Genomic DNA, 22397 nt, shown 5'->3' with positions numbered 1-22397 from the left:
GTTTATTATGACCATTATTAGTCTAATACCCAGGAGCAGTTTCATTTCTTTAAATTTTGTGATTAGTCACCTATTCACCTATCTTGATTGGTTGATCAAACTACCTTCTAGCCTATTGTCATGGCATGGACCTTCACATTCTTATTATTTATAATATAAGCCTAGGAACATAAAAGTCGAAAATTTAAAGACACTTTTTATAAAGATTTTTTGTTTTTTTAACAATCTGAAACACTTCTTTCATTGAGTCAATACAATTTACATTTGAGTGATCTAGTTGCATGGTTGAATCACTTTACTTCCTCATAGCAAGATTTCATTAAGAGAAATCTTAAAAATGTCTCCGGCTGATTTACAAACACTACTCTGAACGACATTACTCCCTAACAGTCAGGTTTTTTAAAATTATGATAAAGTCACGTGACTTGACACAAAACAGGTGAATCTGCTCACATCTCGTAATCAGTGCGTAGCATCTTAATCTGTTTAACACGGCCTACACAAAAATACGTGTATGGCAACATATATTTTGCTTCAGCACATGAAGGCAGCCTCTAGATACCAGTATTCATGTGATCTTTGGTAGCTGCAGGGTTGGTCCTTATCTGTCAGTGTTTTCGGGACAGGCTCTTCTCTAAAATTGTCATAAGGTAATATTACAGATGGGCAATTTAAAATGTAATTCATTTCAGAAATGATTGAAATTCACAGAAGAAATTTCAACATTTCTGCCCAGAGGTTTTGAGTCTTTTTCTCCTCCTTTCAAATGCAGCCTGAGAACATATTGCCCATTTAGTTGCTTTTTATGCACCAGTTAGTACAATTACTATTTGATGAATGTATTTATATTTTTTAAAGTCTCTGACAATCTCTTCTCTAATTTAGGTATTGAAGCGGCTGTGTTTCTGTCTGTATCTCAGACTTTATGTTCAAATGTCCAAGTCGAATTTCTGGATACGGTCGAACGCCTGAAACAACCAGGCATGAACAGATTCCACCGATTAATCCTATTTTCAGCTTGTAAGCAAAACTGAAGGTACTTTTTGACAACTTTAAATGGACTTTTCCTCTGTGGGACCAATAAGGTGATTTTGAGCTCTCCTGCTACGACCCTTTCAGACTCATTGCTGCTTACATTTTTGACGGTAAAGTGCTGTGAAAACTTTAAATATATATGATGTTTGAACTTAAACTTGAACACCTTAATTATTTTTCATAACTCAAGAAGTAAAACAGCCTTAACGTACACGCAAAAACAAAAAAAAGTAAATAAATTGAACTTGAAACTGGAGTCAAATTAGCCGAGTCTGTAACAGGTCTCTCCGTTAACTGTAAACTGTAAAGTCAGCTGTACTGGTTCACCATGTCAACTGTATTTATTCTCATGTTCTGGTTTTCTTAAATAAACAATACTCAATGCAATCAAATGCAAACAAACAGGTTTGGCTTGATGAGATGCTTGAGAGATTGATGCTGAATGTGTGCACCAAATACTTCTTTGACATCTGCGTGTCCTCAGCTCCAAGTCAGTGCCAAGAGGGAATGGCAAGTCGGAGCAGGAAAACAATGGACTGAGTTGCTGGCAGGCAGAGCTAAGAAGCTACAGATCTGCCTGGTTAACATTTTTGTTAACGAAGACTCAAAAAAAAAAGATTTGACAAGAAGATGGACATTTTTCTGCGCTGCTCAGTAATCAGCGTCTCAAAAACAAATATTGTGTTCGGAGATGACGATTGTGACCAACAGGTATATGAGCCGCTGTTGTCTTTCTGTCAACTCAGTCTGTACGTTCTCATATGACCACCGACGTCTCTGAGGCCTTTTCGTCCACACAACTGGCACAAAATGGACATTTGACCCCTCTTCAAGACGTTACATGGGCGACAAATTTATGGTGGATTTGTCGTTATTTCCAATTCTTCCACTTTGTGGAAAAAAATAATACTAAAACCTCGCCTTATTAAGTTTAATCTTTTTTTTTTTTTTAAATCACAAATGATTAGCATTATGGAAATAACATGGCTCAATAAATTAGAGTATCCTTGAAAAGTTAAATGTATCCAATTCTAGGAGGGGGTAAAATGGAGCAAAAAAATTCAAATTTTAAACTATTTTCCCCCGTTTATTTTGATGATTGTGGCTTGTAGCGGATAATTAAAATTATATTTTATATAAAGCATAAAATATTGAGGAAATGTCACAGTAACATTTAGTGTCTATAAAGTTCACGCCCGGACTCACTGAAAAGGTCAAGCAATCTCAGAGATAAGTCAAAATTCAGTGAACTGCTGAGAATCAACTATTCACTCAAAAACACCTTATTATCCGAGCACCAATTATCGATGATGATTATTTTTAATATAGGATTAGTTAAGGAACTAATCCTCTATTTTTTTTAATCTGCGTTTTTCTTTTGTTTTTACAGAAAACTGAAAATCTGAGATGGAAACCAAACCAGCCTTGTCCACTGCTAAAGGTGGTAGGATATATGTGGAAAGTGAAATTAGGGATTTCTTTTCTCTGTTAGATGTTCTCTATGCAGACCAGTTTGAAGGAGATGATCCAACATTTACAGAGAAAAGGAGAAAAGAAGAGGAAAACTTTTACAGGGGCGCCCCACCAAACTGGCTGAACTTTCACAGTAACGAGCGGGAAGCATCATCTGGCACTGGAACGCTGTTCATCAAACGGGATGGATTTGAAAAACTCAAGGAGGAAATTCAAGCGAAAAGAAAACTCCCTGCGATATCCACTGTTAAACTGTTCCACCAGCCAGGAAGCGGAGGGACTACAATGGCGATGCAGGCGTTGTGGGACTTGAAGAAAACCTTCCGCTGTGCGGTTCTTGCAAACTCGATCTCAGACACCACAAAAGTGGCGCAGGAAGTGGTCCATCTTTTTACAGCAGGCGGTCGGGGTCACCAGAACACAGTACTGCTGTTACTAAATGATGAGCAGATCCTTGACAACCTCCAAGAAAACATTATGATGTCTATCAAGGAGCAGAACATAGTCACCGTCATGCCTGTGGCAGTTTTACTAAGCTGTGTGAGAAAAGATACCCTGTTACAAAATGAAAATGTTTTCCTACAAAGACACCTGACAGAGAACGAACAGCGGAAATTCAATGAAAAGAAGAAGGAGCTCAATGAAAAGTATGGCGAAAAGATCCTACGGTTCCATGGCTTCAACATAATGCAGACTAATTTCTCAGAAGAATACATCAACGAAGCCTGCCAGATAATCAGATCTTGTTCAAAAGCACATAGACCCTTGAGGGCCCAGCTAGCTGCTTTTCTATCCTTACTGAACGCCTATGTACCAGGTTCCTATCTGCTGGAATCTCAGTGCCTTGACTTCCTCTGTGAGGAAAGCTGCGCTTTTGCACACATATCAGTGGAAGACCAAATGCACCAGTTTAGTGACCTCATTGTCACCTTCCAAGAAGATGAAAGAACAGAGAGAAAGGTCAGCATGGCTCACCCACTGATAGCAAAGCGTTGTACCGAACTCCTGGCTACCAAAGGAGTGACCAGAAGTGACACAGCAAGAAACTTCCTGAATTATTACTACAGATACGAGGACCACGGGACGTTCCCACTATGTTTGCTTCGTTTCGTTAAAGACATGTTGACCAAAAGAGAATTTAAAATAAAACTCGACCCAAAAAGCGGCTTAGAGGTTAAGGGGGAACAAGAGAGATTTTCAAAACTCATTCTGGATATCCAACAACAAGAGCTCAAGGCCCAGAGCGTGTCCGTCTTAAAGGTGGCATCAAATAAATTTCCTCAAGATCCCTTTTTTCCTCAAGCTCTTGCTCGTTTCTACTACATAGAGCTAAAATCGTACAATCCAGCAGAAATGTGGGCAAAAAGAGCAAAGCAAAGAGATCCCCAAAATTCCTTCATCGCTGATACTTTGGGTCAGGTCCACAAGAACCGCCTCAAGAGCACGGGAGAAACTTCCAACGCAAGACAAGTCTTGCAGAAAGCCAAAAAAGCTATTGAGGCTTTCAAGCATGAAGAACAACTTGCGGAAGAAGGACATCAGATGGACACCTCTGGCGATAACGCAGTTAGATTCTCAAATCTGTTCAACTGCAGAGGGCAGTTTGGGTTTATACAGGTCTGCCACCTTCTCTATGACTTGCTTGTGAAGAAAAACGAAACCTGGAAAGCAGTTCTTACAAAGAAGGTGTCCTTTGGCTCCATCCTGAAAGAACTTGGCGACAACAAACTTTACAGATTCAATGAGCTGGTAAGCAACCTTAAAGGAGACGTTCAGAAAAAAGCTGAGTTTTTTGCGGCATACCTGACCTTCTCAAAGCTCAGTATAGAGAGAGATGACCCTGAATACATTTCGGAAGAAACCTATGAATGTCAAAAGAAGTTTGGTGGTGACTCACCATCTACAGAAGGCAACCTAGCCATTCCTCAGTGTAAGCATGAGCTTCAGCATCACCTGGCAACAACATTCGCAGGAGTGCTTGCATGCATGGACAGAGAGTACTCTGTAGATCTACTCCAGCGTATAACCGAATGTTGGAAAAAAATATGGTCAAAGACAAAGTCCAAATCAGATGTAGCCAACTTCATTCTGGCTTACGTCTTGTCCCGGAACCTCGGAGCAACCTTTCCCAATTCTCCTGAAGCTTTAATTCAAAGTTTCAAACAGGGAATCCCCCCGGATCACAGTGATCCTCCTGAGCAGCACCTGCTGGCCTTACTCTTGTCCTGGCCCACAGACACTGAAGATAATGGTAGCTTTGACCTGAGCCAGAGAATTCAGGAAATGGGCCGCTCATATGAAAACGCATACCTGAAGTACTTTAGATCGAGATACCTCCAACCTCTGTTTTTCATCGGAAAAGGACAAGATCTGGACAGACTTGTTCACAGAACCGTTCTCGAGCAGCTGTTCTTAGACCACAGCCACGGAACGGATCCAGACTGCAAAATGAAAGACTGGAAAAATGAGTACATATTCAAAGATGACAACGTCAAAGAACGTCTGATCAAGTTTGAAGGGGTAGTGAAGAACTACGGAGTGTTCCTTCGTATTGCTAACAAAGAGATTAAAATTGAAGCCAATCTACAAAGAAGTCTCTGGAAAGCACGGAACGTTTCCTTCTTCCTTGGATTCACCATCAGAGGTCCAGTGGCCTTTCACATCCAGACTAAGGTAGAAAGAGGTGAGATAAAATGGCTCGTTTATTTACATGCAGATAACAATAGTTCCCTACTCACAACCAAACCATTCTTAAGCTAAACATTGTGGTTTAAAGGGTTTCTTTCCTTTCCGGCAGCATATTTATCACTGCATACCCACAGAGCGACTGTGTCTCTGTGGGTAGAGTCGATCACAAGTCGTCTTGTGATCAGAAGGTTGTAAGTTCAATTTCCGTTTCCTCCTGTCACATGTCAGGAGGGGCACCAATATGTCCAGAGGCACATTGGTGTATAACTGTGTTTGTGAATGGGTGAAAAAGTGCTGCTTACCATTTCAGAAGAAATAGCTGCTTGTCAATGGCTCCCGATCAATAAATAGGTAATCAAAATGCTCAAATCTTATGAATGTTTATATCATTTTACATTTCATCCAATGTCTCCAATTTTGACTGTAGACTCATTTGAAATGTCATAGATTACCCCTGATCTAACCAAAATTACGAGAGACCTTTCACTGGTAGATGTTAGTTAAGAGAAAAATATAACACTCTACTTCCACAACAACATGGTTATGATTACTGAAAATGACTTCCAATCTTAGTTTTTAAGTTGGGTAAGAGCCTCAACGCGAGTCAAAATGTATGTGCGGTTGGTGTGAAAGATCCCGGGGAAGATCTCTCCTCTTTGCACCTAAAAAAGTCGCCTAAAATAAGTAAAACTGCACATGTGTGAAGAATTACCATCTCCATATGTGTTTGGGACTTAATCAGTTTATTTTTAAAATTAGAAAAGCTGCAAAGCTTCAAACCGTATGTGTAGCACCACAAACTGCTTGCTGTAATTTGATAGTCTTTCCGGTTCCTGTGACTAGACAAACGCTATCTAGTTATATTAGTAGCCGAATGAAATCAGTGTCACGTTTTACAGTCAGACAAAGATAATCCAGTTTAATGGATGATGTTGAACATGACAAAAGTGTGTTTGTTTTTCTCCATAGTTCCTGAGCTCAGAGACTTGGAAGGTTGAGACCCAGTAGAACCAGTCTGAAGGCCCATCAGCGCCACCCAGAGACATTTGTTTTCTCTGAAATCTACTGGTTTTTTTTATTTTTTATTTGTTTTTCTTTTATTCATAAATCAGTTTTCCATGTTACACCAGTCTTGTTTTTGGTGATGGTAGTTGGGATTAGTGGGTTTGTTTGGGTTAATCAGAGGGACCTGAATGCAAACGGACATGAACACTAGAAGAAGTTGTGTTTTCTATCAATCATTTTATATTATGTTGACTTTAAGTCTACAAGTAATGTGTGTGTGATTAAACATATTAAAGTTAAAGGGAAATGTAGGGAAATAAATGTAACAATGTTTGAGATGTTAAAAAAAAATAAATAAAAAACATGGGCTTGAGATTTTCCTTTTTTTTTATACTGTTAAATATTACTGGTAAATTAGTTTCCCTGATTCCTCTGGCCTCTGAGCTTGAGTTACTATATGGAACCATAGAAACAATCATGTCAAAAGACATGCAGCATATTTAGCCACTAGTTAACTAATATCTGTAGTTTTACTTAAACAAAGCTGTATAAACTATTAAATGCGATAAAAGTCCATACACACATGCTAAGCTAAAGTCACTGAACCATTAGAGTGTTTAAAGACGTTTCATTGTGTCCAGTCAGTTTAGCTTTCTAATTATTGGATTTAGATTTTTAAATTAGACATCGACCATCTTGAGCAGAAACTCAAAGACATTTTCATTTTGAAGCGTAAAAATGCTAATTAAAAATCTTCGGACACATTTTGAGTGTCAAAATGTGTCGAGATATTTCAGACGGCATCAGATTGGTCAATGTAAGAGTCACAGCCATATTTAATATTCTATATCAAACTTGGTTACTTGTCAAAATAGCTGATATTTTGACAAGTTCTCATAATCTGAGGTATTCAGTTTATGAGATATCTGAATATCTCATCATTCTGATATGAATGATGAAATTACTCACAAGCTCCTTTAGTGCTGCTGAATTTTGGGTCCTGAAAAAAAATTGTGAGAAATGAACTAAAAACCTTCTATACTCAAGAGCTGCATTTTTATGTAGTTCAGTTAACTAGAAAATAGCTTTGTCTAGCAATAAAATGATAAAAAGCAGATGTTGTGGTATTAATTTAGACATTGTGTTAAAAAAATGAGGAACTAGAGCTGTTAAACTGGGTGTGTGTGGCTCTTAAAAGAGCCGTTGTGTGTTTGTTGGAGCTGCAGCCTCTAAGCTCTCTCTCCGCGGATGCGGCGGGCCAGCTGGATGTCTTTGGGCATGATGGTGACCCTCTTGGCGTGGATGGCGCACAGGTTGGTGTCCTCGAACAGACCCACCAGGTAGGCCTCGCTGGCCTCCTGCAGAGCCATGACGGCGGAGCTCTGGAAGCGCAGGTCGGTCTTGAAGTCCTGAGCGATCTCTCGGACCAGACGCTGGAAGGGCAGCTTGCGGATCAGCAGCTCCGTCGACTTCTGGTAGCGACGGATCTCCCTCAGAGCCACGGTACCGGGCCTGTAGCGGTGAGGCTTCTTCACGCCGCCGGTAGCCGGAGCGCTCTTCCTGGCTGCCTTGGTGGCCAGCTGCTTCCTGGGGGCTTTGCCTCCGGTGGATTTACGGGCGGTCTGCTTGGTTCTGGCCATGATTCTGCTTCTCTGCTCGGGATCAGAAGAGAAATGTCGCGAACCGCCGAGGCTCCGCTGCTCTTAAGCTGCGGCTCTGGGCGTCTCTCTGTGACGCTGCAGCTCCGCTCCGGATCCTGGTTGGTTAGCGGCTCCTCCTGGAGCTCAGCGCCGCCCAGAGGCGTCTCCTCCCGGCTTAATGTCCGCCGCTCATTGGAGGAAGCTGCGTTCAAAAAGTCCGCCTCTCCGTCCCGCTCTGCTGGGAGCTTTTCTGGTTGGTCGCCAGCATCGTCCCGCTCCTCTCCGCGGACATATAAAGCAGCTTTCAGCCGCTGCTGGTCACATTTTCTCGAGTCTCGTCTCCAGAAACAAGCAGCAACAAAATGAGTGGCCGCGGAAAGACCGGAGGGAAAGCCAGAGCGAAGGCCAAGACCCGCTCCTCTAGAGCCGGACTCCAGTTCCCGGTGGGCCGCGTTCACAGGCTGCTGCGCAAAGGCAACTACGGAGAGCGGGTCGGTGCCGGAGCCCCCGTCTACCTGGCCGCTGTGCTCGAGTATCTGACCGCTGAGATCCTGGAGCTGGCTGGGAACGCCGCCCGCGACAACAAGAAGACCCGCATCATCCCCCGTCACCTGCAGCTGGCCGTCCGCAACGACGAGGAGCTCAACAAGCTGCTGGGTGGAGTCACCATCGCTCAGGGTGGAGTGCTGCCCAACATCCAGGCGGTGCTGCTGCCCAAGAAAACCGAGAAGGCCGCCAAGGCCAAGTAAACCTGCTGTTGCTCAGCAACAAGCAAACAAACGGCTCTTTTAAGAGCCACACACTTTACTGTAAGAGCTCTGGCTGCTGCTGCTGCTTTCACAAACATGTTTTTATCATAAGCATCCAATTTTCTCAAAACACATTACTTATGAAATCTTGAAAGAATATGAATGTAACCTCACTGTGGGACAAATTATAAAATTTCCACCACTGACTTCATGTTCATAAAGTTACAATTTATTTAATTCACCAGTGAAAATGTTCTTATAAAAAGTAATTCTGGTTCTGAACTACAATCTCAGCCACTTCACTTCTATACTAAGGTCAAGTTTTTGGATTGTATAAAATATGTAATGGAATAATAAATACTATTTTATCATGTTTTAATGAGAACAGTATGTAGTCTGAGACATGAATGAAGAGTTTCTGAGACACTAGACTTTAGAAAATCAGGTAAATGTACAGCAGAGATTAGATTTATGTAGGTATGTATCAAATATTAAACTGATTAAAACTAATAACTCATAATTGATTTTTTGGTAAGTTTACATTGCAAAAACAAACAAAATGAAACACTATTTTACAAACTGATGAAGCCAAAAGATGAATAAAGTGAAGTCAGGGCTTATACTTGCCATTCAGTCCATAATTTAGCAGAATATAAAATAAATATCTACTGTTCATTCACATCCATTCATCATAAATACATGATTACGCAACACACGTTAATAGAGGTTTCTATAATTTTACTTTTAAAAGCTCTTAAATTTCACATAATATCAACATTCAGTTTATTTCATAGTTTCTCAACTGAAACACAAGATTTTACTTTACTTTCCTCTTTATTACATTAAAAACTTAACAGAGCCCTCACTCATTTTTATTCTCTCAAAATTAATTTCTGAATTGCCGAAGGAAGGTTTTATTTTCTTAAAAACTGGCTAAGAGAAACAGGAACTTTTCCGGCCGGTTTCAATAACGGGACTGGATCTGTGCAGCTCGGTTCCGCCCCTGTTCTCTTTCACGTCCGCAGTTCCCACATATAGGCGCCGTTTCCTCCTGCTGAGCCACATTGTCGCTTCAGGCTTTTCTTGAACGATACCAACATGAGCGGAAGAGGAAAAGGAGGCAAAGGTCTCGGTAAAGGAGGCGCCAAGCGGCACCGTAAAGTTCTCCGCGATAACATCCAGGGAATCACCAAGCCCGCTATCCGCCGTCTGGCTCGCCGCGGGGGAGTCAAGCGGATCTCCGGTCTCATCTACGAGGAGACCCGCGGTGTGCTCAAGGTCTTCCTGGAGAACGTCATCCGTGACGCCGTCACGTACACCGAGCACGCCAAGAGGAAGACCGTCACCGCCATGGACGTGGTGTACGCTCTGAAGAGGCAGGGCCGCACTCTGTACGGCTTCGGGGGTTAAACTGCTTCTTTAAATAAATTAAACAAAACGGTCCTTTTAAGGGCCAAACACATTTCTAACGAGCTGAATTTCTATGAAACGTGGCTAACAAAAGCTACATTTGTTGTAGTTAATAAATGATTAACTCTTGAAGTTATATTTCAAATATTTACTCTACTTAAGGCAAATGATTTATTAGTATAGGAAGGGGAAGCTGTAAAACGGGACCAGTGTATGTAAAGTCCAGGTGCAACAAATGCAACGTAACTAAAAACGTGCAATCGAATAAAATTTGTCCCCAAAGCTAACTAGCTTTCAACTCCATGTGATTAGCTGAAGCTGTACTACAGCGCCATCAAGTGGACAAACATGCAATGACTACAATGACCTGATCCAGGTGTGTTTTATGAAGCTTTAAACTGAATGTTTGACGCCAACACCCAACTTTTCAATATTGTCTTAGACTTTAATTCAAAGGCTGGACCAAAAGAAAAAAGTGGAAGTAAATAAGGAAGAGGATATGGATATGAATGAGCTTGGTACTTTGTCTTAAGAACAGAACTTTTCACTGACTGGGCTGAACTTTATGTGGTTTCTCTGTTTTGACGAAATTTCACCTGCTATAGAAAATAACATTAGTTCGCTAACATGGCAACAGGGACATTATACAGGTTAAAATAAAAAAATTGGGGTGTGGCGTAGGGGATAGTGTGACCCATATTTGGAGGCCTTCAGTCCTTGGCCCGGCCGGCGGGTTTGACTCTGGACCCGGCGCCGCATGTCTTCCCTCCTCTCCTTCCTGTCAGCCTACTTTAGTATAAAGGGACACTAGAGCCCACAAAAAGATCCCCTGGACGGGTTAAAAAATGTTTTTGTCTTTCCCAATAGTCAGGGGATTCTCCAGTTTTCTAAAATGACTATTTCTTTGTATTCAATCCTTTCATTGCATTACAGCACCAGCTGCTTTTGAAGGGCTCTAATGCTCCTGCATTGAGGTGTCATTGCATCAAAGTTCATCTTAACACAACAGACGCTTCACCTTCAGAAATTAAAACACATCATCCTCCATGTTGCTTTTGTAGACATCATCTATATCTTTGGGCAAATCTTATTGGGAGAGATTATAAAAAAATCCTCCTGGATTACTGGACCCAGCAGTTTTCAGATTGTTTTGGTTTGGGGGGAAACCAGGAGGAAATTCAATGGGAAGTTGCTCTGGAGCAGCTTTTAATGCAGATATGAAAAAAAAATTGAAATACAATAATTTTGTGACCATCTAAACCAGCTTTACATATTCTAATATGAAACCTCTACACACATTTCCTTCATGCTCTATAATCCATTTAAGCTGTTTGTTCCCTATTCTTCCTATAAGGTATCTAGGAAACGTGAATGTTGCCATTTACAAGATGGCCGAACAAAACCAGGTTTTTGGTTTGAACATTTTTTTGTTCAAATGTTTTGAACTAAAACACATTTTACAAAAAGGCAATGCTTTTGCTTTCATTTGTGAATAAACACAACTCATTAGGTGGCATGCTGCCTTTCAAGTTGAGCTATTAATAACCGCGGCGCGTTTGAGTCAAACATACAAGCAAGAGAAGGAAAGCAATGTTACAGGAAACTTACATCATCATCATCTGGATAGAAGAATCGAAACCATGGGGAGGGTGTGGTCAAAGCTGATTATAAATAAGATTGTTCTTCTGTTCAGTCACCTGCACACCTGCTGGAACTCTGACAGGTAAGATGATTGGAGAGTGTGTGTGTGTGTGTGTGTGTGTGTGTTCATTTATCTCTGTGGGTACGGGATAAATGTTTGATCGGAAAATCATTTTGATTATTGTCAAATTATACATCAGACAAAAAAAAACATTTTAATTAAGTTTGAGCACTTTTGGCTACACGTTTTGTAATAAACATACATTGTTAAAAGTCGGGTTATTATTACAAACATTACAAATCAAACTTTACAATTTGTAATACACAGACTATTTAAACTGTTTTTGATAAGACTCAGTGATTGACTATACATTTAGACATTAGGAATCTGCAGATATTAATACTTATTTGACATGAAGAGTTCAACATAGGTCCGCAATATTTCTGTATTTTGATGTAATAGGTTGGAATTCAACTTTGCATGTCAAAATATAGAAAATTGCTGAGCCATATTTTTACATATGAGGTCGGACTGCATCTAAGCCACAAAGAGTCACCTGTTTGTGATGTTCATGCAGTTAAGTAGGGAATTGTGTCTGGTTTGGAAAGCTCTAAGTATTCTCTCTGCTTTTTGCAGATGATTTATTCCTGTTGGTCCTCTGGTTGAGACATTTTGCAGGTAAGTGGATCCTGAGGCATTGGAGATGAATGAATGAGTGAATGAATGAATGAGTGAACAAACCTGATATGTTATTTCTATGCATCACACAAAAACAAAACCAAGCTTCACAGATCGGCAGACAAGGATAGACACAAAAAATACTACAACCCAACTCTGCATGCTGGTTCAGGAGTCTGATTGTTGTGGGAGGAAAACGTTGTTTAAATGTCCTCCTGTATTTTTCCCAAACAACAGGGAGGATGAGACTGAAGTTGCTGTGAGCTGTCGGTAAATGTCCTGCAGATGAGACACTGATGGTGTCCTCTGCAGTTTTTATTACCAGAATCTTTCTTCTGCTGTTGTGAATGTGAGGATCCTTCCAGCCTTTGCAGAACGTTGTGTTGTGCAACAATAGGCTTGGCAATGAGTAACTGTTATTGACTAACAAAGGCGATTGTTAACAAAGTCATTAATTTTAATCAGAATTACCAAGGTAGGGCAACACCTGATTATCTGGAATTCATAACTGAACAGCTGACAGACTCTGCCTGTTATTGCTTCATGAATACCTGCTGGATGAGTTGTCATATTATAGAACAGCAGATGGAGTGAACACATTACATGCATATTCAAAACATCTCTCCAAAGTACAATAATTTAACAGCATACCTTAACTTCCAGTTAAGATACTTATGTCGATAATCTCTAATTGGACTGTTAGTAACATTCATCTAAACCAGAGGTTCCCAAACCTGATCCTCAAGTAACACATTCCATTAAGTGGAAACGAGGAGACGCCTACAACATGCATTTCCTCCTTTCCTTGGTGTGTCAGCATATCATGGAGTAGGGTGGAGATCGTCAATAAAACTTCTCAGTAAGGCAAACTGAAACTAGTCCTGATTAGTGAAGATGTATGGTGTGATGTGATTATTCATAAGCTGCTCCAAACATTTCTGTGTTAATGGTGTCAATATCACCTGGACAACAAAATTTATCGAAGCTGGATTTGGCCTCTTGGTCAGAGGAATGGTGATGACAGTCTTTGGACAGGTTGGCACTTTGGCTTGGCTGAGAAAAATGTCAAATATGCCTGGAAAGACATTATTTAGCCTTTCAACAAAGGTTTTCAACACACACCAAGTGATATATCCGGACCATTCTGTGGGTCTCACTATACATTGTTATTTTGACTATTTATGCTAAAACCCTTGTCTCTTCTATTTTTAGGATTGCAAACGGTGTGTGGTGAAACAACCTTTCCAAGCAGAAGCAACACAAACAAAAGACTCTTCTGTTTGATGTGACCATCATGGAAAGTAACTCAGGAGAAGATATGAACTCTGCCCTAAGTCTTGATGAAAGAAATGATTTATATTGTCGTTGTGAACCATACATTTCTGCACATGTGCAGACCGACCCAATGTCCACCAATACACAATTGTTCTCAATGTTGGCACTGTTGAATGCCTATGTTCCCAATTCCTACCTGAACATGGAAGAGTGTCGAAAAATCCTAGGACCGCCTGATCCCATCTATGGAGGTCCTCCCTTCGAAGTTAGAATGCAACCGTTTTCCGAGCTCATCAGAGTATCTGGCTCAGAGGTATGCCTGATTCATCCAGATGTTGCTACAAGGTCTGTGGAGCTATTGGCTGACCTAGGCATTCCCAGAAGTACCTTAGCACAGGACTGTGTGTTTCAGCTTTGTGGAGAAGAAGTCCAATCTCACACTGTCCAGTTTGTCAAAGATTTGCTAACAAGGAGAGAAATGGGTCCAAAGGGCGAAGAGAAATTCTCAATGCTGATTAAGGACATCGTTGAGAAAGAAAAATTTAATGAAGCACTCTTGGTTTTGAAAAAAGCTTCAAATAAATTCAGAGACAAACACATCTTCCCCCAAACGGTTGCTCGTCTGTATTACATTGGACGACCTAACCCAAACTTCGAAAAAGCTGAGAAATGGGCTAAAAAAGCCATCAAAAGAGCCCAGAACAACTCATATGCCGCAGACACCCTTGGACAGGTGTACAAGAACCATTTATTGAGAGGGGCCAAACAATCCAGTGAGGTGAATAAAATGGCTGAGAAGGCCTTCAAGGCGTTCAAAGATGTAGAGATGAAAGCTGACAAGGAACTAGGCCCTGAACTGAGTGAATACGATGGCTGTGCCAACAATTCCGTTTCGTTCAACAACCGAGGCCATTTTGGTTTCATTCAAGTGGCCAAGATCGTCTCTGAGAAACGTAGACATAACAATCCGTTTGAGGACACCCTAAAATTGAAAGTTGAAGACAAATTTGAGTTTTTTGAATGGTATCTCAGCTACTCCCAGCCTGACAGGACAACAGTGGAACCAGATTACATTTGGGAAGATGTTGCCACCTGCTATCAACTATACAGGGAGAAAGATGCAGCTGACTCCACCAGCTTCCCAGCTCTTCTCGATTGCCTGAATCACGGCCTTTTTGTGTCGAAGGAAAAACGAGCCTTCAAGTCTGCGGTGACAGAGAAAACACGGCCACAGTTGAAGCAAACCCGAGATGAATTAAAGACTGATTATGAGGAAAATGTAGATGATGTGAAAGTGGCAGAGAGGTACATCCTTTCAAACATCATCTTGAACAACAAAGAGCCCCACTCTCCTCAACGCGCCCTGGTTAGAAAACTTCAGGCAATCCTACAGAGGTTTCTGCCCATTGGGGCAAACAGTAGAGACCCAGAGTTTTACCTTTTGGTCCTGCTGTTGTTTTGGCCAGAGGAACAGCGAATGGTAGGTCAAGAAAACAATGATGAAGAGTTACAAGAACCTGACACAGACAATGATCAGCTTCAAGACCAAACTCTCGAGGAAGCAGATGTAGAGGAGAACAATACAGGAGAAGAATCTGAGCAGCCCCCTCCTCGCCTCATGTATGAACTTGACATGGAAAAATATGTCACTTTGATGGGAAAAGCCTACGATAGAGTCTACGCCAAGTACCTTCGAGGTCGTCACCTGCTGCCACTGTTTTTTCTAGGTAAGGGCTCTGGACTTAGCAGATGGATCCACAGGTCTAGACTGGACAAGATGGTGGAGATCCTGGTGGAAACTCAGCTCGCTAATGAACCGAGTGGCACAAATAGAAACAAAATGAAAAGAAAGAAGATCAATGATATGTGGAGTAGTGGGGAGGTGTGGCAGCTGCCAGAAATCCAGGATGTGCTTCAGCCCATTCAAATGGAGACAATGCAAAGTGGAGAAGATCATAATGAGTTTCTTAGTGTCGGCGGGAAGAAAATAAGAAAATGCCTCTTCCAGGTTCCCCATGTGTGTGAATCAGAGCTCTTTTATCTTGGCTTCAACATCAGGGGTCCTGTCATCTTCGAAGTGAAGGATCAGTAAAACACCTGTGATTGTCCAGAAAGACACCATTATAAAGGTTCCTATACAAAGCAGCAACAAAACACTGCTTGTGTCAGCAATGGTTTCTGGGATAGAAAGCAGCATTTTCATTCATTCCCTCAAGTTTCTGAGTGCAGACGGGTCTTTTAAAAGAAGGCACTCTGAGGATTTTCTAACCAGTAATGGCTGAATGAGGGGCGGTAGAGGATTACATCTGAAAAGCTCACCGATCCGTTTTCAGCTTAATTCTGCAAACTTCATGTTGGATCTTATTACTGTGACCAAATATGTTAATTACAGTGGCTGTTTTTGTCTGTTAGGTTTTAATGCAGAAGGAATATTAATCAACGGTCTTGGATTCTCTGATGTCATTCATAGAACATGAATGAATTGGGTTGATTTTAATTTGTCTTTCTCCTTGTTTCTGTTGTTAGATAAAGATTGATATTCAAATAAATTAAGAATGATTAAAATCACACTAATGCTTCCTGAAAAAACAAATTGATCAAACTCTAATAAAAAGAATGCCATAATGCTGGACTGTGTTATACGTGAGTTATTTTTATCTAAGTTGTTGCTGGCCTTCAGATTTCGAGCCAAGCCTCCCATTGTGACCTTTTCCATTAATATTTTCTAACAATCTCCCAAACATTTGAGCTGAATTGCAAAATCACACCCTTACACTTTAAATCTCACACCTATCATGCTGAGCTAATTGCTTGCACAAACCACTGTTTGAACCAAAAATCCTCTTATTTAATTCTCTCTATTCATTCTGTCAACTTTTTTATTTTTATGTGTGTGGTGCAACGTCTGTAAAACTTAAGAAGTTAGTGTGTGACCTACATCTATGAAACTGACTGATAAATTACGTCTGATCACTGAAATAAATGTAAAAGAAAAGCACCATGGAGATTGTTCAACAAGAAAAGGGATGTTAAAAACAATAGATTAAAACTTCTTAAGTTGTTTAAATATGTTTAAAACCCACAATAAATAGTTTTCTATGAGCTCACTCAATCTAAAGCGGTTGCAGTGCTACATTGCCACCTAGTGGTTGTTTATCAGTATAGCAGCAACTTCATCTCACTAAGAAGCAACATTATTAAATGCTGTCGGTTGACCGTAATAAAGTAAACCAGCAACATTTCAGATTGATGGTGTTTAAAATGAGTTTAGCTGATCCTCAGTTCTGCACACAAAGACTATCTATGTAACAAAGGCTGAAAAATAGTGATTTATGTGCAGTAAAACTGTGACATATTTGGCTCTGGGTTGGTGACAGAGGAACAGAATCCGCACTGGAATTTGATAAAGCAGATCATTTATTTCATCTAACCAGTAAAAAGGCAAATCCTTATGATAAAAATCCATTTTGTAAAGCAATGTTGATAAATGATCCAACAAAAACCATAAAATCATTAGTAACTAATAGTGCAGAGAAAGACTTAAGAGAAGCATTGTAGGTCACAACTAAAAGGTGCAGAAAACCCAATACCCCCACCCTCAAAATAATGATGTCATTCTGTAACGGTTGCTAGGCAGCCACCAACACAGAGAGCAGGGCTGTGAGAGAGAGTCAAAGCTGCACAGGGACGAGTTTGAACATCAGAAAATATGTGTATGAAACCTCTGATCGTTTGAAAACCGAACTGCGCAGATCATGTTCACAAACAATGTTTTTAACGAGAGGACAAAGGTTGGAGATAAACCTACATGTGAAAACAAACAAACATATTTCATTTTAAGATCGAATGCTGTTCAGGTGCCACAGATTTTGAGGACAGATTAACAATAACAATTAGCAAGAAGCAACAATAACACACATGTAGGTTATAGATATAAAATGGTAGATAATTCTGGTATCAACATGTCTATACATATAGATTTAAACTATATGTATAGTATATGTATATATGTATATATATTATATTAGTAAATTTGCTTCTGACTGATTGCACTAATAATTCAAAGATATTGCTGCAGGCTTGTCCGACCAACGCGTTGCAAGAATGAAAACATGATGTGATCTGGTCTTGTGACAAAGGTGCAGACCACCACCTTCCTGTTCATTTGAAAACCACGGAAACCAAACGGCAGAGGCTGCTGGGCTCGTTTTGAGCATCGGCTCGACGTCTAAAAACGTGTGTCAGCACAAATATGGGAGAAAAGGAGATTTAAACTGTGAAGAAATAAGAACATCCACTAAAGTGGTCAGGAAGCAAATAAAGGACAAGACCCAGAAAAAAAAAACGCAAGTTAATAAAACAAATACCCAAATACTAATCCGGGCTTGATTGCCTTTTTTTTTAAACCCATTCTCTGGTAGACTAACAAATAAACAATAGTAACTTTAACATAGTTTTGGGTTGGAAAAATTAACCCAATATGTTAATTTTGCTTCCACTAAGTAATGCAGCACTGGTTGGTGCAGTTTGGTTCACTATTTGGACTTTTTCCATTGTAAAATCGCCCCCTGCAACCAACCGAACCATTCCTGGTACCCTCATCTGTTGTAGGTCGTAGGACAATGGCACCGTATGGTTAGGGTGGAGCTGCTGGTGCCACCGAAACCAGTTTGTTAACTGGGACCTATTTCATCGAAATGAAGGAATATTATTCTACTTATACACAAATCTCTGCCAAATCTATTTCCCCCTCAAGAAGTCGCTGCTCACTCTACTCTTGCCTTTCCTGACTCTCTTAGTGACATCGAATTGGGGATGACTAAGTTCTTCAAATTGGAATGAATGAATGAATGAATGAATGAATGAATGAATGAATGAATGAGTGAATGAATGAATGAATATACTTTGTTAATCCCAGAGGGAAATCCTCACACAAAATGACTGTAAAATCAAAATGAATTGATGATTTTGTTGAGTGCAGTTTTTCTGTGCTGACCTCTTATTGAAAGTCTGTTGTCAACAACAATGTTGGTATTAAAATAGCTGCTGACCTTAAGTTTGATAACCAAAAGTGCTGAGATGTCTCTCTGAGAATAAAGCTCTCCTTTACTTTTCTGCTTTCTTCAGCATTAATAATCCAGTAGGTTTATTACATTTCTCTTTTAATAGGACTGAGCCGGGTCGATGTGTCACCCGTTCTGGGTTTGTGGAGAGGTGGAGGAAGTGGTACACGGAGCCACAACATTTTCTCAACCAGACCAATGTGTTGCATGACCGGACTTTAGCTTCACCGTTCTCTACATGCAGTGCAGACCTCCGGCTTCCTTTTCCTTTTCGTGAGAAAAACAAAACGAAGAAGCCATTAACACCCACATGCTTGGTTTTGCTCAGTGCTCTCCACTTCGCCACTTCTCTGTTTAATACAATTTGCAATTTTCCTCGTTTGTGTGGCCAGTGATTTCTCTCTGCTTCAAAACAGATGCAGTGGAAGGTTGAACCGCCGTCACACAACGGGCCTGAGAGCCAAAGTTGGAATGTAGCAGAAAAACGGGTGGAGCACCTTCATCTTCTAAACGTGAAATTGAACAAAACCCCCAAATAAAATCGACTCACCTCCTAACTAGTTCTCAGGCCCGACACCTCCCAAAAGCTGCTAACTGCTTTTCTCTTGCTCAGAGTGTCAAACCTCAACTTTCCAACCTCAATCGCCGCTGATCGCCACAATGGTGACCTGTCAAAAAGCAAGCGCTTGATTTGAGTCAGCAGTGTGAATATTTGTTGATTGTGATCTCAGACTTACAAAGTGAAGCTTTAATTGCAGTTATTTGATTGGCTGTTTGCCGTCAGCTGGGATATGTGGGGGGGTCTTGGTCAACTGATAACAACGTCAGCGACTTCCTTCAGTCTCTTCACAAGACAGAGAGCAGAGACGGGCCGACCACGGCAGGTGAGTCAATATTTTCTCAGCTATAACCGACAATATTTATTTATTTATTTTATTGAGAAATATATGATTTATAAATCAAGTTTTTTGATTTTCATAACTTTATTTAAACATGAACAAAAACAAACAAAAACAACCCACCCCAAATCAACAAGGAGCATCACAGTGTCCACATACAAACATACATACACAAAATACAGACAGACATTCCCAGTCATGGTTCAAAGTAGTCGAAACGGTCGGACAAGCAAATGAATGACATGCTGAGTGTAAAAATGAGGAGAAGAAATAAAAAAGTAAATAAATTAAAAAATGATATTCTTTGTAAGAAAGATTGCAGTGGGTTCCAGATCCTCCAGAATTTGTCCGACTTTTGATGAAAGGTCATGGGTCAATTTTTTTGACACAGCTTTTTAAATAATGATTTAGGAGTTTTGTTTTTTTAACATCCTAATCACGGCTTCGAAGAGCTCGGCTGTTCAGAGCAACAGCAACGTAACAGCGGCGTGACGAACCTTTTGAGTTGCATTCAGTAACTTTGAGTTTCTGCTTCTTCAGACAGGAAAATGAAGGTCATCCTGCTGATCGCTGTCATGAGCAGCTGCGCTGTGGGAGACGAGGATTTCTTCAACAATCAGCCCTGTGAGCCGACCAATAGGAAATGCGCTTTCGAGAACTTTAAAGAAAACCACATCCTACCAAAAAACTTTGATACCAGTTCAAAATCTGCATGGGAGTGGTGAGTTACTGATGTTAATATTTATTATTAAAAGGTGAGAATAAACGTCAATAGTTAATTTACTGATATGAAAGCATTGCTCCGTAACATTAAAGTCAGAGCTATAAACTTTATTTTAGGCCTCATCTACCTCTAGTTGTATGTGATTCGGTTCAGTCTGAGTTCAAATCAAACTCTCTCTAAATAAAGTTTCATGTTTGTTTTGGGAAGCAAACATGAATTTGCTTCCCAAAACATTTATTTTGAGTTTGCTTCGAATGAGAGAAACAATAAAGTGTTTCGGAACATCAGATAGATTTGAATATAAAATAAAAGATGCAGAATAAATACAAACATTTCTTTTCAAACTTTGACAGAACTGCTCCTGTTCCATCCAGATATTTTGACACAAACTTTTTTTTTTTTTTTTACATCTGCATAGTTACATTCATAATGTTAAGTTTAACTGAAAGACTTGTGACATCATGAAAAACCTTTTATAAATGAAATACATGAATATTTTTAAATGATATATTTATTTCCCTAGCCGTATCCAAAGCTTGAGCCGTTGCAAAATGACACCTCTGACCTTCATCGAGGAATCAAACACCAACCGTGTTATAAAAATCTGCAACGGCGGCGGCTGGAACTGGGAGGGCAACTTGTGCACGAGTACCTCAAATATCCCAGTGTATGTAGTGAAAGTGAACATGACGGATTGCAAGATTCTAAATGTCCCGATGAAAACGGACGAACTGGTGACGGTGGCCTGCGACAAAGTTGGCAAGAGATGCCTTCCGGTTCATTTGCAGGCAAAACAAACTAAGGAGCGAGAGAAAGTCACCTGCTCCTCTGCTGCTGCTGACGATTATTGGTCTGATGAGCAATTTAACATCTCAATCAGGATTGGCTAAGAGATGATTAAAAATACTGGGAAAGTGCGTCTGCGCTGTTGCTGTTAGAAAATTGAACCTGCTCCAGCAATCCTGCAATGAATTGCTGGAGAAGTTCTGCACCAAAGCCTTTTTTTTTTTTATTGCATTATTAAAAGTGGACATTTTACAATCATCCTTTTACATGTCAGTTTAATTTTTGTTCATTTTGGATAAGGTGTGAATACAAACATCTGTTGAAAATGTAGAGCTTTCAAAAGTAGAGTTGAAACCAGAAGTCTGCATCCACCGAATACAAAGAGACAAACACTTTTTTTTTTCTCTCCCTGTCTGAAGCTAAATCCGACCAAATGCGTCTCGTTTTAGGTTAGTTAAAGTTATTTCAACTAGTTTTATTTGCTAAATGCCAGAAAACTTAGTGAAAAAATGTTTTGGAGATTGTTTTTTTTGTTACTTTCTTCAAATTCAGAAGGTTTGGAAACATCTGGTTCCAACTGCACATGCAGTCACATTAATTGTTTCTATCCTGATGTCCTTATTAACTGCTGAGCAAATTACTGTTGCTTTGAATGTTGCCTAATAAAGCTCATATGAAATCTGACTTTGTCCTGTTATCCAATCACAGCTCATGTTTTAAAACAGCTCTGCAGTTCTGAGAGTTATTAAAGCAGCTATGAAGCTATTAGCCATTTTGTTCCTAGTTTTTCAATGAATGTTATAACAGCAAAGTTCACTCAAATGCTGATAATTTGTGTTTTGAGTTAGTTGTTCACCAAACACATGTAGACATAATGTAAAAAATTATAAATATCAATAATTACGGTTCATTTTAAGCATTATGAGACCTGAATCTGTTTACACACTCACTATGTCAGCCTTTAATGTATAGTTTTTAAAGTTAGTGTGTGACTCACATCTAGACCTACATCTTAGCACCAAACAATAATATTCATGTAGATATAAGGTAGAAAATGGCAGAAAAATCTGGTGTTATTTAAATAGGACATTTGGCTTCAGGTAAGTATTAGTGGTAAACGTGGCTCTGACTGATTGCTCTAGTAATTCAAAAATGTTGGTGAAAGTTCGTCCGACCAATGCGCTGCAACCATGGAAACGGTTTCTGGAAAACCAGATGTGACAGAGGCTGCAGACCGCCACCTTCCTGTTCCTCTTAGCGCAACTTAGCCGGTGAAACATGTTAAACAGACGCGACTGCACCGAAATGTAAAACTCCACAAATTAAACAT

General features: G+C 40.1%; 6 protein-coding genes across 6 annotated transcripts; 5 read left to right on the top strand and 1 right to left on the bottom strand.

Annotated features, from left to right (window-relative positions):
* Window positions 1-2202: 2202 nt before the first annotated feature.
* On the top strand, window positions 2203-6567 carry LOC116732321 (sterile alpha motif domain-containing protein 9-like). The gene is made up of 2 exons (XM_032582407.1): window positions 2203-5191; window positions 6166-6567. The coding sequence occupies exons 1-2, from the start codon at window positions 2443-2445 to the stop codon at window positions 6192-6194; spliced, it is 2778 nt and encodes a 925-aa protein (XP_032438298.1). The 5' UTR covers window positions 2203-2442; the 3' UTR covers window positions 6195-6567.
* On the bottom strand, window positions 6433-7866 carry LOC116732369 (histone H3). Its single transcript, XM_032582492.1, has one exon. The coding sequence runs from the start codon at window positions 7839-7841 to the stop codon at window positions 7431-7433; it is 411 nt and encodes a 136-aa protein (XP_032438383.1). The 5' UTR covers window positions 7842-7866; the 3' UTR covers window positions 6433-7430.
* Window positions 7867-8021: 155 nt separating this feature from the next.
* Window positions 8022-8916, top strand: LOC116732371 (histone H2A-like). Its single transcript, XM_032582494.1, has one exon. The coding sequence runs from the start codon at window positions 8204-8206 to the stop codon at window positions 8588-8590; it is 387 nt and encodes a 128-aa protein (XP_032438385.1). The 5' UTR covers window positions 8022-8203; the 3' UTR covers window positions 8591-8916.
* A 753-nt stretch (window positions 8917-9669) lies between these two features.
* On the top strand, window positions 9670-10363 carry LOC116732376 (histone H4). Its single transcript, XM_032582498.1, has one exon. It carries the CDS (start codon window positions 9689-9691, stop codon window positions 9998-10000), a length of 312 nt encoding a protein of 103 aa, XP_032438389.1. The 5' UTR covers window positions 9670-9688; the 3' UTR covers window positions 10001-10363.
* Window positions 10364-11693: 1330 nt separating this feature from the next.
* Window positions 11694-16225, top strand: LOC116732328 (sterile alpha motif domain-containing protein 9-like). Its single transcript, XM_032582417.1, has 3 exons — window positions 11694-11723; window positions 12279-12320; window positions 13533-16225. The coding sequence occupies exon 3, from the start codon at window positions 13615-13617 to the stop codon at window positions 15685-15687; it is 2073 nt and encodes a 690-aa protein (XP_032438308.1). The 5' UTR covers window positions 11694-11723; window positions 12279-12320; window positions 13533-13614; the 3' UTR covers window positions 15688-16225.
* A 2554-nt stretch (window positions 16226-18779) lies between these two features.
* Window positions 18780-21839, top strand: LOC116733185 (uncharacterized). Its single transcript, XM_032583967.1, has 4 exons — window positions 18780-18821; window positions 19443-19542; window positions 20098-20278; window positions 20805-21839. The coding sequence occupies exons 1-4, from the start codon at window positions 18780-18782 to the stop codon at window positions 21169-21171; spliced, it is 690 nt and encodes a 229-aa protein (XP_032439858.1). The 3' UTR covers window positions 21172-21839.
* Window positions 21840-22397: the final 558 nt, after the last annotated feature.

Source organism: Xiphophorus hellerii, chromosome 14 (assembly GCF_003331165.1).
Source record: "Xiphophorus hellerii strain 12219 chromosome 14, Xiphophorus_hellerii-4.1, whole genome shotgun sequence".
Lineage (NCBI taxonomy): Eukaryota > Metazoa > Chordata > Actinopteri > Cyprinodontiformes > Poeciliidae > Xiphophorus > Xiphophorus hellerii.
Note: the sequence above shows the minus strand (reverse complement) of the source record. Positions and strands in the feature narration are given on the sequence as shown.